The sequence below is a fragment of the Colobus angolensis genome, unplaced genomic scaffold (genome assembly GCF_000951035.1).
Source record: "Colobus angolensis palliatus isolate OR3802 unplaced genomic scaffold, Cang.pa_1.0 Scaffold162, whole genome shotgun sequence".
NCBI lineage: Eukaryota > Metazoa > Chordata > Mammalia > Primates > Cercopithecidae > Colobus > Colobus angolensis.
This window is the reverse complement of record NW_012114733.1, coordinates 7167133-7181461: the sequence shown is the minus strand read 5'-3', so window position 1 is coordinate 7181461 and position 14329 is coordinate 7167133. Positions and strand designations below refer to the sequence as shown.

The following is a 14329-nucleotide window of genomic DNA, read 5'->3' as shown; positions in this document are numbered from 1 at the left end:
TATATATTTAAAAAATTAGTCCTTTGAGTATAATACCTCAAAACTTTATGCCAGTTTGTTGTTTCACCATTGCCTTTGTTTACTGTGGTTTTCTCAGCAGAATGTTTTCACCATTATATAACTGAGTTTATCAATATTTTCCTTATAACTTCTGGATTTTATATTATGCTTCCCACTCTAATAATAAAACACATTTTTCTATCCAAGTGAAATTAATTTTGATATAAAGACTAATGTATGAACCAATCTAATTTTCTTTTATAAAATACTCAGTTGTTTCAAATATCATTTACTTATAATCCATGACTTCTCAACTCACAGGCAATGCCTCCTTTATTATATACAATATTCCTGCACGCATTTGGTCTACTTGGTCTCTAGTCTTTCATTTACCAGTCTATTCATATGCCTAGACAATTGTTTTAATTATTATAATTTTATATACATTGTAATATCTGATAGGTTGTTTCCCTCTATCCCATCCCTCATTACTTTTATTTTTACAAAATTTTCTATACAATTCTTACAAGTTTATTTACATGCACAGCCTTTCTTGTCAAAAAATCTATTGGCATTATGACTGAGATTATGTTGAAACATTTTATGTTAACTTAGGGAGATTAAATGTTTAATACTGAAATTTCTTATCCAAGAATATGGCACGCCTTTCCAGTTATTCAAACTTTGTGTCCCTGGGGAACTTCAGGTATTTCTTATTCAGGAACTGGATCTTGCACACTTATTATTAGTTTGTTGCCAGGTATTTTTTGTTTTTATTATGAGATCTTTGTTTCTATTATATTTTCTAACTATCTAGAAAAGCTATTGATTTCTTTGTGTATTAATTTTGTGGCTGGGCGCGGTGGTTCAGGGCTGTAATTCCAGCACTTTGGGAGGCCGAGGCAGGTGGATCACTTGAGGTCAGGAGTTCAAGACCAACCCAGCCAACATGATGAAACCCTGTCTCCACTAAAAATACAAAAGATTAGCTGCGTTTGGTGGTGGGTGCCTGTAATTCCAGTTACTAGGGAGGCTGAGGCAGGAGAATCGCTTGAACCCAGGAGGTGGAGGTTGCAGTGAGCTGAGATTGTGCCACTGCACTCCAGCCTGGGTGACAGAGTGACACTCTCTCTTGAAAGAAAAAAATATTGTACTGCTACCTTACTAAAATGTCTTATTAGTTGCTATAGCTTTTAATTTCATTCTCTATGATTTTTATCAAGTATACAATCATATCATCTGCAAGTTCTGACCTCTTTACCTCCCTTTGATTTTTACATTTCCTTTCTTTTGCCTAACTGCATCTTTCCTGTAATTTTAAAAGCACAAGTAAACATCACGTCTTCCTTTCTTATGAGACAGATGAAAAAGTCACTCAAACTTACACTTAGTAAATTTGAAGTGTATATGTAAAATTATTTCTAAGTCTGTAGTTAGATTACAAAACTCCTATGTCATGGAATTTACTAACACCAATAGTTACAATCAAATGCCATAACTAGAGTTTAAAGGAAACCAGATAATTCTGTGGCCAATAAACACAACTGGAGTTATGTGTACTGAGAAAGTGGTAATCAAATCACACACTTTGGGGAATGAACTAATATGCACAGGAACATGGAGAAATTCTCTCTCAGAGAACTGACAACTGGTCATAGGCACTGTGTCGTATTTTTCCCCTTTAAATTAAACACACGGACCAGTGGAAGAGGCAGTATTGAAACTTTTTTAGTCTAATATTGACTTATATGTCACTCATAGACTATGATGTATTAATATTTTAATCTGCACCAATGCATTTCATATTTTATCTGGATTATCTAATCTTTATAAGCGAAGCATTAAGTTGGTGGAGCTTTTTTCTTTAAAAATTATGTTAGTTTCAAACTAGTAACAACGTAAAACTTGACTTGTAGACCTAAGGAAGGATCAAGCAAAAGATATATAAGAGGTTGCCTGAGATATAGGTTACTTTAATATTTATAAGTACAATTTTTGAGCATCATTAAACTTTGCTTATCTAGATCTTGTATGACAAAGAACCTAGCTTTTTCTGGCATGTTACCCATACACCTGTGTTCTGAAATGCTGTTTCAAATATGAAGTAGCTAAAAAATAAAATAATTCATTATATTTTGCTTTAAAATTCAGAGGAATTCACTGGCTATGCTCAGGAAAGAATGAAGGACCCTGTCATTCTCTTTGTCTTAACCTGCTAGTTTATCAAGATTTCTAGGAGTGGAATGTCTTACAGCTCTAATGGTAAAATTACTGCTTCTAGATCTTATCAGCTTCGAGGCTAGAGCAGTGTGGAACTGACTGACAGCTGAATGGAATACAGATGAAGTGATGGAGACTACAAGTCATTCAAAGCCCCATTTTATTAAATGCTTTGAAAATGAGGCCCAGATCCTTCAGTCAATTTATGGTTTAGTGTAGGAAGCAGACAGTTCATGGTACTCTGTCTGAGGAGTTTCATTTGAGGTACTGAGTTGGCCTAGGGAAAAAGGGACACAGGAAAACAGAAAAAGCTAAGATCATAATGGTGATACATGTTTCTGCCAAAATAAGTGGACAGAGGTTTTAAAAAAAATATGAGGCTAACTGTAAAGCTTAGTAAATTATTTTAAATAGAAATTACTAAGAACTGTGATTTATGCATAATTTATGCATACTTCTAACTTAAAATTTCTTCTAAGCGTATCTTCATATATGATAATTAAACAGAAGTGTTCATCTCATGTGACTATATTGCTTTTCTGTCTCAATGTAGTCGTAACCAATAATCTAATATTATTTCAACATTTTTTCCTCTGGTAAGATAGATGGGCAATTCAGCTCCTTCCAATATAATCATTTCCCTTAAATATAAGGAAGTCCTTCATATACTAACAAGAAACAAAAAGTCTCCAAGACGTAAGATGTGGCATTTTTCTTACCATTTGTGTAAAAAAAATGAAAAAGAGAGGGAGTGAAAAAATATATATTCTGCTTGTATATCCTGCTACAATATTGCTAGAATAATACTTTAAAAACTTGGTGGCAGGGCATGGTGGCTCATGCCTGTAATCCCAGCATTTTGGGAGGCTGGGGTGGGCAGATCACCTGAGGTCAGGAGTTTGAGACCAGCCTGGCCAACATGGTGAAACACTGTCTCTATTGAAAATACAAAAAATTAGCCGAGCATGGTGGTGGACACCTATAATCCCAGTTACAAGGGAGGCTGAAGTGGGAGAATCTCTTGAACACGGGAGGCAGAGGTTGCAGTGAGCCGAGATCACGCTACTCAACTCCAGCCTGGGTGACAGAGCGAGACTCTGTCTCAAAATAGTAATAATAATAACAATAATAATAATAATTTTAAAAAAAGATAAGAGAGAACTTGGTAATACTGGTTGCCTCTAAGGATGAGAACTGGGAAACAGGTGAGAGAGACTCATGCACTTTCTTATATCTTTTGAATGTGCAACTTAAGAATGTATAACTAATTCATATAAATAAATTAAAATTTTAAAATCAAACACATGGCCATTGGTAACACAGAAGCAAAAGAATAAGAAGGTAAAATTATTTTGGAGAGCTAAACATATTTATCCTCTTAGAAAAAGCATTCCCTTACACCAAATTCATAAACATGCCAAGCCAAGAATAAATAAATAAAAGCACTCACAATTCTTAAATGAATTAACTTTCTATTAATTATATAAACTAGGCCAAACTTTTACTTATATAGCAGCAGATGGACTTTCAAATTTTCCTCTGAATAATTAAATAAATTATAATATTTTACATTAATCAAAAGAGGTGGAAACATGAACAATATTAATTTCAACATATTTTTCTTGTGCCTCTTGGTGGGATCTAATTTTAGCAACATCCCATTAACATATATAAATACTAAATGTATATACATAAAGGTGTAAAAATTAACTTTCATATCACAGTCTCAAAAATGATTAATGTAATCTTACTTAAGTATTAAGAAGAATTAAAAAAACTCCATACATAACCATCTAATTATAAGAATAAAAATATTATTTTATGTAAGAGAGAGTAAATAAGGCTTTTTAAAGCAAGTTGGTAATTACTGCATACTCTGGTATAAGAGAAATTATGCTGTGATGAGCACCAAAAAAATCACTAACTACATTCACAAACTTTTAATCTTCGAGTGAAAAGTATATTCAGTTCCAAAACTCTAAAATTCTATAAATGATGTGATTATATAGAAAAATAATCATGAAAAATACATTAGAACATCAAATGAATGAAAACAGAGGGAAATATTATGCTGATATAGTTAGAAGACAGATGTATAATGAGTTCAGATTTATGACTGTAGCCAATTCTTCTACCTTAACGTCCATGTGTTATTGAAATAGTAGCAATAAACAGATCCCTAACATATTCAGGTCACAACTTAGCTGAACCCATATCCAGTGATAATTCAATAAAAATGTTATAAAATCTTTCTGAAAAACGCTATTTAATATTATCCACAGGAAATGCCTTTTAAATGTATGTGTATGTATTTACATAAGTAAAAGCATGGATGTATATATCTATATACATAATTATACACACATGGACCATATAAAAGGAAACAGTAAATCAAAGGAGAAGTATTATTTTGACTAAATTTGAATATTAGTAGTTGACATAATATATTCATCATATAGAATTTTTTACCAAATTAACAAATGCTGACTTTTTAAACTTTTATTTTAAGTTCAGGGGTACTTGTGCAGGATGGGCAGGTTTGTTATACAAATAAATGTGTGCCATGGGGATTTATTGTAACAATTATTTCATCACCTAGGTGTGAAGCCTATTATCCATTAGTTATTTTTCCTGATCCTCTCCCTCCTCCCACCCTCTACCCTCCTCTAAGGCCCAGTGTGTGTTGTTCCCCTCTATGTGTCCATGTATTCTCATCATTTAGCTTCCACTTGTGAGAACATGCAGTATTTGGTTTTCTGTTCCTGCATTAGTTTGCTAAGGATAATGGCCTCCAGCTCCAACCATGTCCCTGTAAAGGACATGATCTCATTCTTTGTTATGGCTGCTTAGTATTCCATGGTGTATATGTACCATATTTTCTTTATCCAGTCTATCACTGATGGGCATTTGGGTTGATTCTATGTCTTTGCTATTGTGAATAGTGATGCAATAAACATGCATGCATGTGTCTTTATAACAGAATAATTTCTATTACGTTGGGTGTATACCCAGTAATGGGATTGATGGGTCAAATGGGAGTTCTGACTTTAGGCCTCTGAAGAATCGCGACACTGTCTTCCACAATGTTTGAAGTAATTTATACTGCAGCCAGAAGTGAATAAGCGTTCCGTTTTCTCCACTGCCTCACCAGAAAAATGCTGAGATTTCTAAGTACCTTGAAAACTGAAAAACTGTACAATGCATAAGCCAAATATTAAGACATCTTTATGCAATTTTTTTCATTTAAAGTTATAAGAATAAATCATATGCTCAAATAAAATTTTTCTGTTAATGACTCAGAGATTCTTCCAGTATGAGAAAGATGGTGTTAGGTTTTATGTTGAATATTAGACTAAGTAAGAAAAGTGCTAACCATTTTTCTTAGCAGTGGCTTCAATATCAAATCAATTCACTGTTTTTCATTAATATATCTCAAGAAATCGATCTGCACGTTAGGATAAACTTTTTGTTGTGGTAAGAAATTATTCCTTAAAATTTTAAATAAAAGTGTTTTTGTATAGGTACAGGTAAATGTAAGAGAGGGTGTCAAGGCAATTATTCTAAGAACTGGAGCAGAAAACTTTGCCACAGGAACTGGGCCAAGTGTTTGGTTTGTGCTATTCCCAAGTACCCAAACACAGCTAGTTTTACATCAACTGAATTAACTGACTATGCATTACACTTACTGATAGTCCCCTAAGGAATAGACCCAAAGGACTATTTCTCAGTCAAGAATTTCGGCCACAGTATAGGCTACTATTGCACAGTAAGTTGCATCAGTCATTCTACAGGTTATATGTTGAACACTAAAGAATAGTAAGGAAAACTGAACTTATATGGTACAGATGGGCTTAATGTTTGGAAAGAAATGGCTTGAGTCTTGACCAACAAATCTTTAAAGACTGTGTTCATATACAATCTTTTGTATGATTCTACAGTAAATGAAAAATATACATAAACTCAATTAAATCCCATTTAATGACATGGCATCTCCTAAAAAACAAAAAACAAAAAACAAAAAACTTGATTTTTAGGAGTGAAAACAACCAAAAACCTATGGTTAGCATTTCTAACATTTGGCAAGAGATGGATGATACGAAATCTTAAATAGGTTTCAGGGACTTCAACTTTGTTAATTTTACTACAGTAACAGATGTGCAACTGTAAACTGAGAATCACAACCTCACTGTGAGTCAAGCAGATCTTTAGTACAATTGAGAAGGGGATTTAAATCAAATATATTTTTCAATAATCAATTCAAGGTAATACAAAAACACTAGCAGAAGTATATTTAGACAAGTACCGCACTATCAATCAATATGGGCTTTGGTGAGATCACTGTGATTTTTCCATGCAAAAGTTACCTTTTATTTTTAACTTTTGTATTCCTTTTGTTAAAAAGGAAAATCTTCTTATAAAAAAGAAAGCAAAACCAAAAAAAAGAAAAAAATCACCTCAGAAGTTTTATCCTTAACAAAACAACCTCAAATATGAATATTTTTAGTATAAAATTAATATATGCAATTGATATTATAAATTGGTGTTTTGTAAAAGTTTTCAACTATTCCCAGTTTTTATAATTCAGTTACTTTATCTGTTTAATTTACCAGTTAGTATAATAAAAATCACACATCAAATTTGTATAATGGATAACTTAAGGAGTAATGCCACCTTTCATACCTACATACATAGAAAGTGTATTCCTTATAAAAAAAAAATAGAAGAAGAAGAATCAAACTATAAAGGTTAGCAATGCAACTATATTTACATGAGCTGGATTAAACAATTTGGTTAATTTAGTGAGAGAGCAAGTAAATTTAGTAAACCCACATCCAGTTGATGCAGATGTTAAACAGGTATCAGAATCAGCGTGAAGGCAAGTAGGAACACCTAGAGGAGGTAAGGTAGGAAAGGAATGGGGTTTCAAAGGATGATATGTTAGAATAAGAGAGGGTGGATGAAATGAAAGTGGGAAAGGCAAATTTTTGCCCTGTTTTTCAGTTTTCCTAAGGCCTTGATAAGTGGTATTTTCCTTTCACTGAAAATAATTTTCTAGGTGGCCTATAGGAGGAGTGCTATATACTACTGCCACCTTTTTCTATCTCTTTCCTTTTTATGTTGAAGATATAGTTATTTTTACATCTAGAATATTTTATAATTCGTTTGTAAATCTAATGGTTCTAAAGTAGGAGGAAATTATGAAATCATTTCGTCTAACCAATGCCTTATTTTATTGATAGGGGAACTGAGATCCAGAAAAGCTACGGTTTATTAGTAGCAATTCCCTTGCTTCTAATCTACATATGTATACTGGTGTGACTAAAAGGTTTAAAATACTGTATTTAATATTATTAAAAGCAAGAGACAATAAACACACATAAGAAATGCTTCAAATTTACAAAGAAAAAAATTACAAAAAGGAACTCTCCGCTCAGAAGAGCTAGTCATCTGTTCTGATGTTAGTAACAAATAGTGAATTAAAATCAAGAGTTTTTAAAAAATGAATTAGGGAAAAGGTACTGAATGATGAAAGTAGGAACACAAGAAATTACTACAAATATACAAAGGATATACAAAGTACTTACCAAGCACATATAATATCTGGGAGAAAATCCATAAAATGAGAAATATAAAGTTTCTCATATTACTGTTTTCTCCCCCATTTATTTCTATCTCTATTTCATTGCAAGAACAAACTATGTGATAAGCTGATAAAATGGGATACATCTCCTTAATTCAAATCCCCAGCACCCTTTTATATGTAACACCTAGAAAATCTATTCCATTGCTGCTTTAGCTATGTGGTTCTAAATGACCATTCTCATATGCTTAGTTGAGGTGAAAAACAGAAGTTCAGGCTAGAGTTTGATGATATCAAATTCTGCAAAACTTTCTATGACTATTTATTTCTATTACATCATTTCAGTACATTAAAATACATTGTGTTGGCCGGGCTCAGTGGCTCACATGCTTGTAATCCCAGCACTTCGGGAGGCTGAAGAGGGTGGGTCACCTAAGGTCAGGAGTTCGAGACCAGCCCGGCCAACATGGTGAAATTCCATCTCTACTAAAAAAAATACAAAAATTAGCTGGGCATGGTGGCATGTGCCTGTAGTCCCAGCTACTTGGGAGGCTGAGGCAGGAGAATCACTTGAACCCAGAAGGAAGGGGTTGCAGTGAGCTGAGATTGCACTACTGCCACTCCAGCCTGGGCCACAGAGTGAAACTTCATCTAAAAAAAAAAAGCAGAAAAAATCCCACAAACAAAGAATAACCCAATGTGTTAAAATAAATATATCTATTAAATTTAACTTAAATATGTATGTTCCTAAGACTAAGATACTATTCACTCATATCTATGATCAGAGCCAACACAAATATTTTTCATCTGAATCACCTATACTAATGCTTCCTAAAGTATTTCTCTGGTGGAATGCAACATGAATTTACATATGACATGTGGGTAAATATTTTTAATTTTACTATTTAAACACTCATTTCAATATGTATTAGGAAAAAATTACACACGATTTTCTATTTTAAAGGTGAGTCAACTTAGAAAACATATTAAGTTAGTAATAATAGAGTTGGCATGAGAATATGGCAAAGTTTACATATTTAAGGTTTGGGAAATGCTGGCTTACATAATGTAACTTCTCTGGGGATGAGCTAGCATAAATATTATTGTTTTTTTTTTTGAGATGGAGTCTCGCTCTGTCGCCCGGACTGGAGTGCAGTGGCCGGATCTCAGCTCACTGCAAGCTCTGCCTCCCGGGTTAACGCCATTCTCCTGCCTCAGCCTCCCGAGTAGCTGGGACTACAGGCGCCCGCCACCTCGCCCGGCTAGTTTTTGTATTTTTAGTAGAGACGGGGTTTCACTGTGTTCGCCAGGATGGTCTCGATCTCCTGACCTCATGATCCGCCCGTCTCGGCCTCCCAAAGTGCTGGGATTACAGGCTTGAGCCACCGCGCCCGGCCATATTATTGTTGAAAGATGTGAAAATTCCAAGCTAAATTATATTTTATTCTCTGTATTACTGCCTGGCTTTTATCTCATAAAGTAAGCATAATACGAAAGTGAGTTCTTTCTATATAAATTTAAGATATTTTACTGATGGAAGACAGCTTATTAAAACCAGCAGTTCAATGAGCAAAACTCACCTTTCTAATTTGCCGGTAAAATTAAAAACTCTAATTCACTTGATTAGAGGGCATACGTATCAGTAACATTCTGCATAATACTACATATACTATATTCTGCAAACTATCCCAAATTAAAACTATCTAACACATTCTTGCCCCTGTCCCATCTGTGTTGTTCTTTTCCCTCTATAAAAGGAAATGTTCATTAGAGACTATTAAAAGCTAAATTAAACTACCAAAAACTCAAATACTTACTGTCGCTGGGGAGGCCCGAGTTGTGTGTGTCACTGAGTGACCAGAATTCTCCATTGAATTGCCGATCAGATAGGTTCCTCCAGAGCTGCTGATGAGTTGTCCTCCTGTGACGCCCATCTGAATCCCACCAGTGCCCACCATACTGTGGGATGAGACCACGGTAGTCACCTGGGCAGAACTCCCTTGAGTATCAAAGTAATTCCCTCCAGTGTTTTGGCTGTACATCTGCGTCTCTGTGTAAGGATACGTTGTTGTTCGGCTTTAGAAGAAGAAGAAGAAAAAAGAAATTTACTAGCTTATTTATGTCATCTTATTAATTTTTTTCCTAATATGAATGTAATTGAAACATATTGGTTGGCTTAGCCCTTGGAACATGGCAAGTTTTGCATTTTGTACAAAACTTCATTCCCAGAAACAGTTCGATTTACATTTCAAATTAAGGGTTCACCCATTTAAATAAGTACCTCAACTAGTTCTGTACTACAGAGATTTTGCCCTTTCCTGGTGCCTACCTCCAGCATATAAATAAGCTCAGGTCTCTTCCCTCCAAGAAATCTTGCTGAACAACTTCAATTGCTTATAAAACGTACTACAAATCCCAGTTTTAGAAAAGCTGGAACCTGGAATAAGTAGGAGTAGTGGGAGTAGTTGACTTAGCTCCTACTTTGCTAATATTCAGACTACTTAACATTCCTGGGTGAGTCCCAGTAAAGCTCCATGACTAAAGGAGCTAGCATGGATCTCTTTCTTACCTCCACAAAGATCTTAAGCAAATAGTTTACTCACCTTGGACCCTAAGTCCCTCCCTCATCTCTCTCTATCCCTTCACACTTAAGCTCCTCCTTTATAAGATGACTATTCCAACTCTTCATGTCCTCACTTTCCACTTTCCAACAATTACAGTCAAGCTTCTGCCCTTAGCCTTTCATTAAAACTGCTTTTAATAAGGTCACTTGTGCCCACAGCTAAATACCAAGCTAAAAGACTCCTGTCAGTCCTTATCTCTTGTGATCTATCTATAGTAAGACACTGTTGGCCACTCCATGTTACCCTTTCCCTCCCTTTTCTGTTCTGATTAAACTTATTTGATTCATCTATTTTTATTTTCAATTGACTATAACTTCAACTTTAAGTGGATCTTTTTAACTTTTATTTTAAAATACTAAGTTCTCAAGAAGTTATAAAAATATATGTAGAACATGTTTTAAACATTCAAATACAAAATAGAAATTCCCAGTTCTTTTGCTATTACCTTCAGTGCTACCTCCTAAAGCTAGCCATTCCTGAGAGTTTGGTGTGTATGTTTTCAGATATGTCCTATATGTATCTTAAGGTCTGGATATCTTAACCTCTTTTGTCCCTTAGTTTCTACAGCCCTTCTTTTCCACTTTTTGCTTTTTACCATAACCTCTCAAGAGCCTTTTGGAATCTCCAATTTTTCTACCACATCATCAAATATTAATATTTTTCTGAGTTTTCTATTTTGAGCTCTTATTTTTATTTAGATCAAAGACTTTTACTACATACAGTACTGTATAATCATTTACACACTCTTAGTAAACAATCTTATGTAAGTTGGTATCACTGCTCTCTTTACTTCCTAGTTATACTTTAAGAATATTAAATCTGGGTTTCTAACAGCCAAGGGGTCATCACTACTCAGAACTCCTATGAAATATGGGAGGCTGTATAAAATGTAACATATGATGAGATTCCTTTCCTCTCTTGTTCTTTCTTCCACACTTCCGCTTCTCAGTAGAGGGCAGCACCACCATCCTCAGCGTTGGAAATTATTGATTACTCTTCCCTCTGACTGACATGAGTTGCTGAGTCCTGTCAATTTTATCTTCTAAATAATTTTCCAATTCTCTTTTTCCATTATCATACACACTACTTTAATTCATAATGTTCTCTATTATACAGGCTGAGAATACTTTATCAACAATGCTTGAGACCACAAGTGTTTTGGATTTTGGATTTTTTTCAGATTTTGGAATATTTTCATACACAAAATGAGAGATCCTGGGGATAGGACTCATATCTAAATATGAAAGTCACTTATGTTTCATATACATCTTATACACATAGCCTGAAGGTAATTGTATAAAATATTTTAAATAATTTTGTGCATGACACAAAGTTTGTATATATTGAACCATCAGAAACCAAAGATGTCACTCTTATGTTGGTGCTCAAAAACTTTCAAATTTTGGAGCATTTCAGATTTTGGATTTTGCATTAGGGATGATCAATCTGCAATTGCCTTCTAATTGATTTTCCCTTCTCTAATCAGTTGCTCTTGCAATCTATCTCCAACTTTGCTGCCAGGAGAATTTTCTATAATGCAAATGTAAAAATAAAACTGCTTAAAAACCTTCCTATGATTCTCTCTTGCCTTCAGAAAAAAGCTCAAAACTTTTGTCCATCTTACAAAAATCATCAGGGGGTCGTGACTACATAATCTCGAGACTTGGTATTAGCCATGTTATCAAATGCTCTCTTCACTCGCATCATATTGACCATTTTTCTGGTCCTGCTAAAAAGTGCCATTTTCTTTTGCCTTTCTACTTCACTACATAAGGATTCCTCTGCCTGAAAGGCCTTTTCATTTTTTTCAACCTCCCTTCCTTTGTCCTAATCATCCTTAAACTCCCAACAGAAGCTCCTTATCTCAAAATTATTTTCTGCATCCTTTGCCCTCTATGGCCACTCCTCACAGGGCTGTTATGTTTTATGTTCTGTACTTTCCCAACATGCTTTGAATTCCTGAAACATAGCTCTCGATGTGTTAATTTCCTCAAGTCTTCCTGCTCCCATCAGTACTCTCAACACTTAACACAGTTGCTGGTACATAGCTGGCACACTAAGCAGTCAACAAATAAAAATATTTAAAAGTACAGTAGACATAATAGCCAGTTTCATAAATTTCTGTATCACAAATCTTTTATTTTGTTAAAACATGAGAAATTATGCTAAACTACTCCAAGATTTTTGATTAATTTAAAACAAGTACTTTTAACCCATTATAAATTATACTTGTAATTTACAATATATACTTTAGTAAAATAATAAGAGTGTTCTGAAAATATTCCACACTGGGTAAAGTGCCCTTTCCAGAAAGAGCCACAACAAATCCAGGTAAAAAGTTTAGTCTGGGTGATGATAGAAACAAATTCATAGAAAACGTTTTTTTCTTAAGTGACATAGAAAAATGTCACTTAAAATACACGTACCATTCTTCTCATCACTGCTATATTTCCCAACTGGAAATCTCATTTGTTTCTTTATTTACATGCTTATTTAATAAAATACAACAGCCATGTTGGTTTCAAATTTAGATAAAATGAGAAATGAGGTCATTTTAATTTTTGTCTACCAAATATGACAGTGGCCCCACTTAACTATGCTTAAAACAGCACAATCTGATGTTGATATTTAAGTATAGTCAAATAAGCTGTACAAACAGATATAGAACAATAAATACTTTGACAGATGCGGGACATGGTGCCCCCTTTCCTTTTTATCATCTAAGCAGGATGATTCAGGATGCCCCCTACTAGTAAGCAGATTTCTCAAATAAAACATAATAATAGCTAAATATAGCTAATATTTACTGACCATTTACTATGCAACAGGCACTATTCTATGTGCTTTTTAGGTATTAGCTCATTAAATTTTCATAATAACTCCATGAGGTAGGTGTTGTTATATTAATAATTCCTGTTTCACATACAAGGTGAATAACTGAAGTTTGGATTGGTTAAATAACTTAGTCTACAGCACAGAGCTGATGAATCATGGATCTGGAATCTAAACAATCTATATTCTCAACCATTATGTCAAAAAAAAGGAACATAACTTTTTACATCTGTCAATGATACATGTCAACAACTACTAAGGAATAGCTTAACAAATGGAATAGGGACCATATGAACTTCCTGTTGCTATTTGAGATTTCCTTACAGCTTACTTGACTGTTTTCTAGCACTACACTATTCTCCATTATTACCCAGAATGAGGCCTATAGACGATGTACTTGCAATTGTAAAGAAGCAGCCATGGAAAAGGCAGGGCCATTTCAGAAGATACTTACCACTTCAGATTGGAATTTCAGATGTTCTGTGATCATGGAAGTTGCTACCCCACCATAAGAAAAACATCCCAAGGGATCACTGCAGCTTATGGGCCTGTCCTCTTTGTATCATTATACTCAGTGAAGGACAGTAATGCAAATAAATGCATCACAGATATATAAAATCTCTATATAGCCCTCAAAGTCAGTTCATAAGCTAAAAAATGACCAAAGAAGAGGAGAAGGGATAAAGTCACTGAAGAGTATGCCTAATCCATAAACTATCCCCATTACTACATCGTGCGACTGTGGACAAGGCTTGGCTACTCTATAAACACACACTGGGGTAAAGAGTAGCAATTTTTAGGGAGAAAAAGCACACAATTATATTAAGGAATGAAGTGTGATAAACTGTCTGAGTTTGGCTTTGACAAAAATACACTTGCAATTGGAAATGGGGGAGACTTTCAAACACTGGGTTGAGTAATACAGGCAGATTATAATATCCTTAGCTGGGCCAGGCACAGTGGCTCATGCCCATAATCCCAGCACGTTGAGAGGCTGAGGTGGGTGGATCACCTGAGGTCAGGAGTTTGACATCAGCCTGGCCAACATGGTGAAAGCCCGTCTTTACTAAAA

General features: G+C 34.5%; 1 protein-coding gene across 3 annotated transcripts in view; it reads right to left on the bottom strand.

Annotated features, from left to right (window-relative positions):
* Window positions 1–14329, bottom strand: part of RFX3 (regulatory factor X, 3 (influences HLA class II expression)) — a 303708-nt gene that overhangs the window by 102018 nt on the left and 187361 nt on the right. For all 3 annotated transcript variants that reach the window (XM_011937352.1, XM_011937351.1, XM_011937353.1), the window contains one exon: window positions 9619–9877. In XM_011937352.1, the coding sequence (XP_011792742.1) occupies window positions 9619–9877 (259 nt within the window). The remainder of the gene's footprint in view (window positions 1–9618; window positions 9878–14329) is intronic.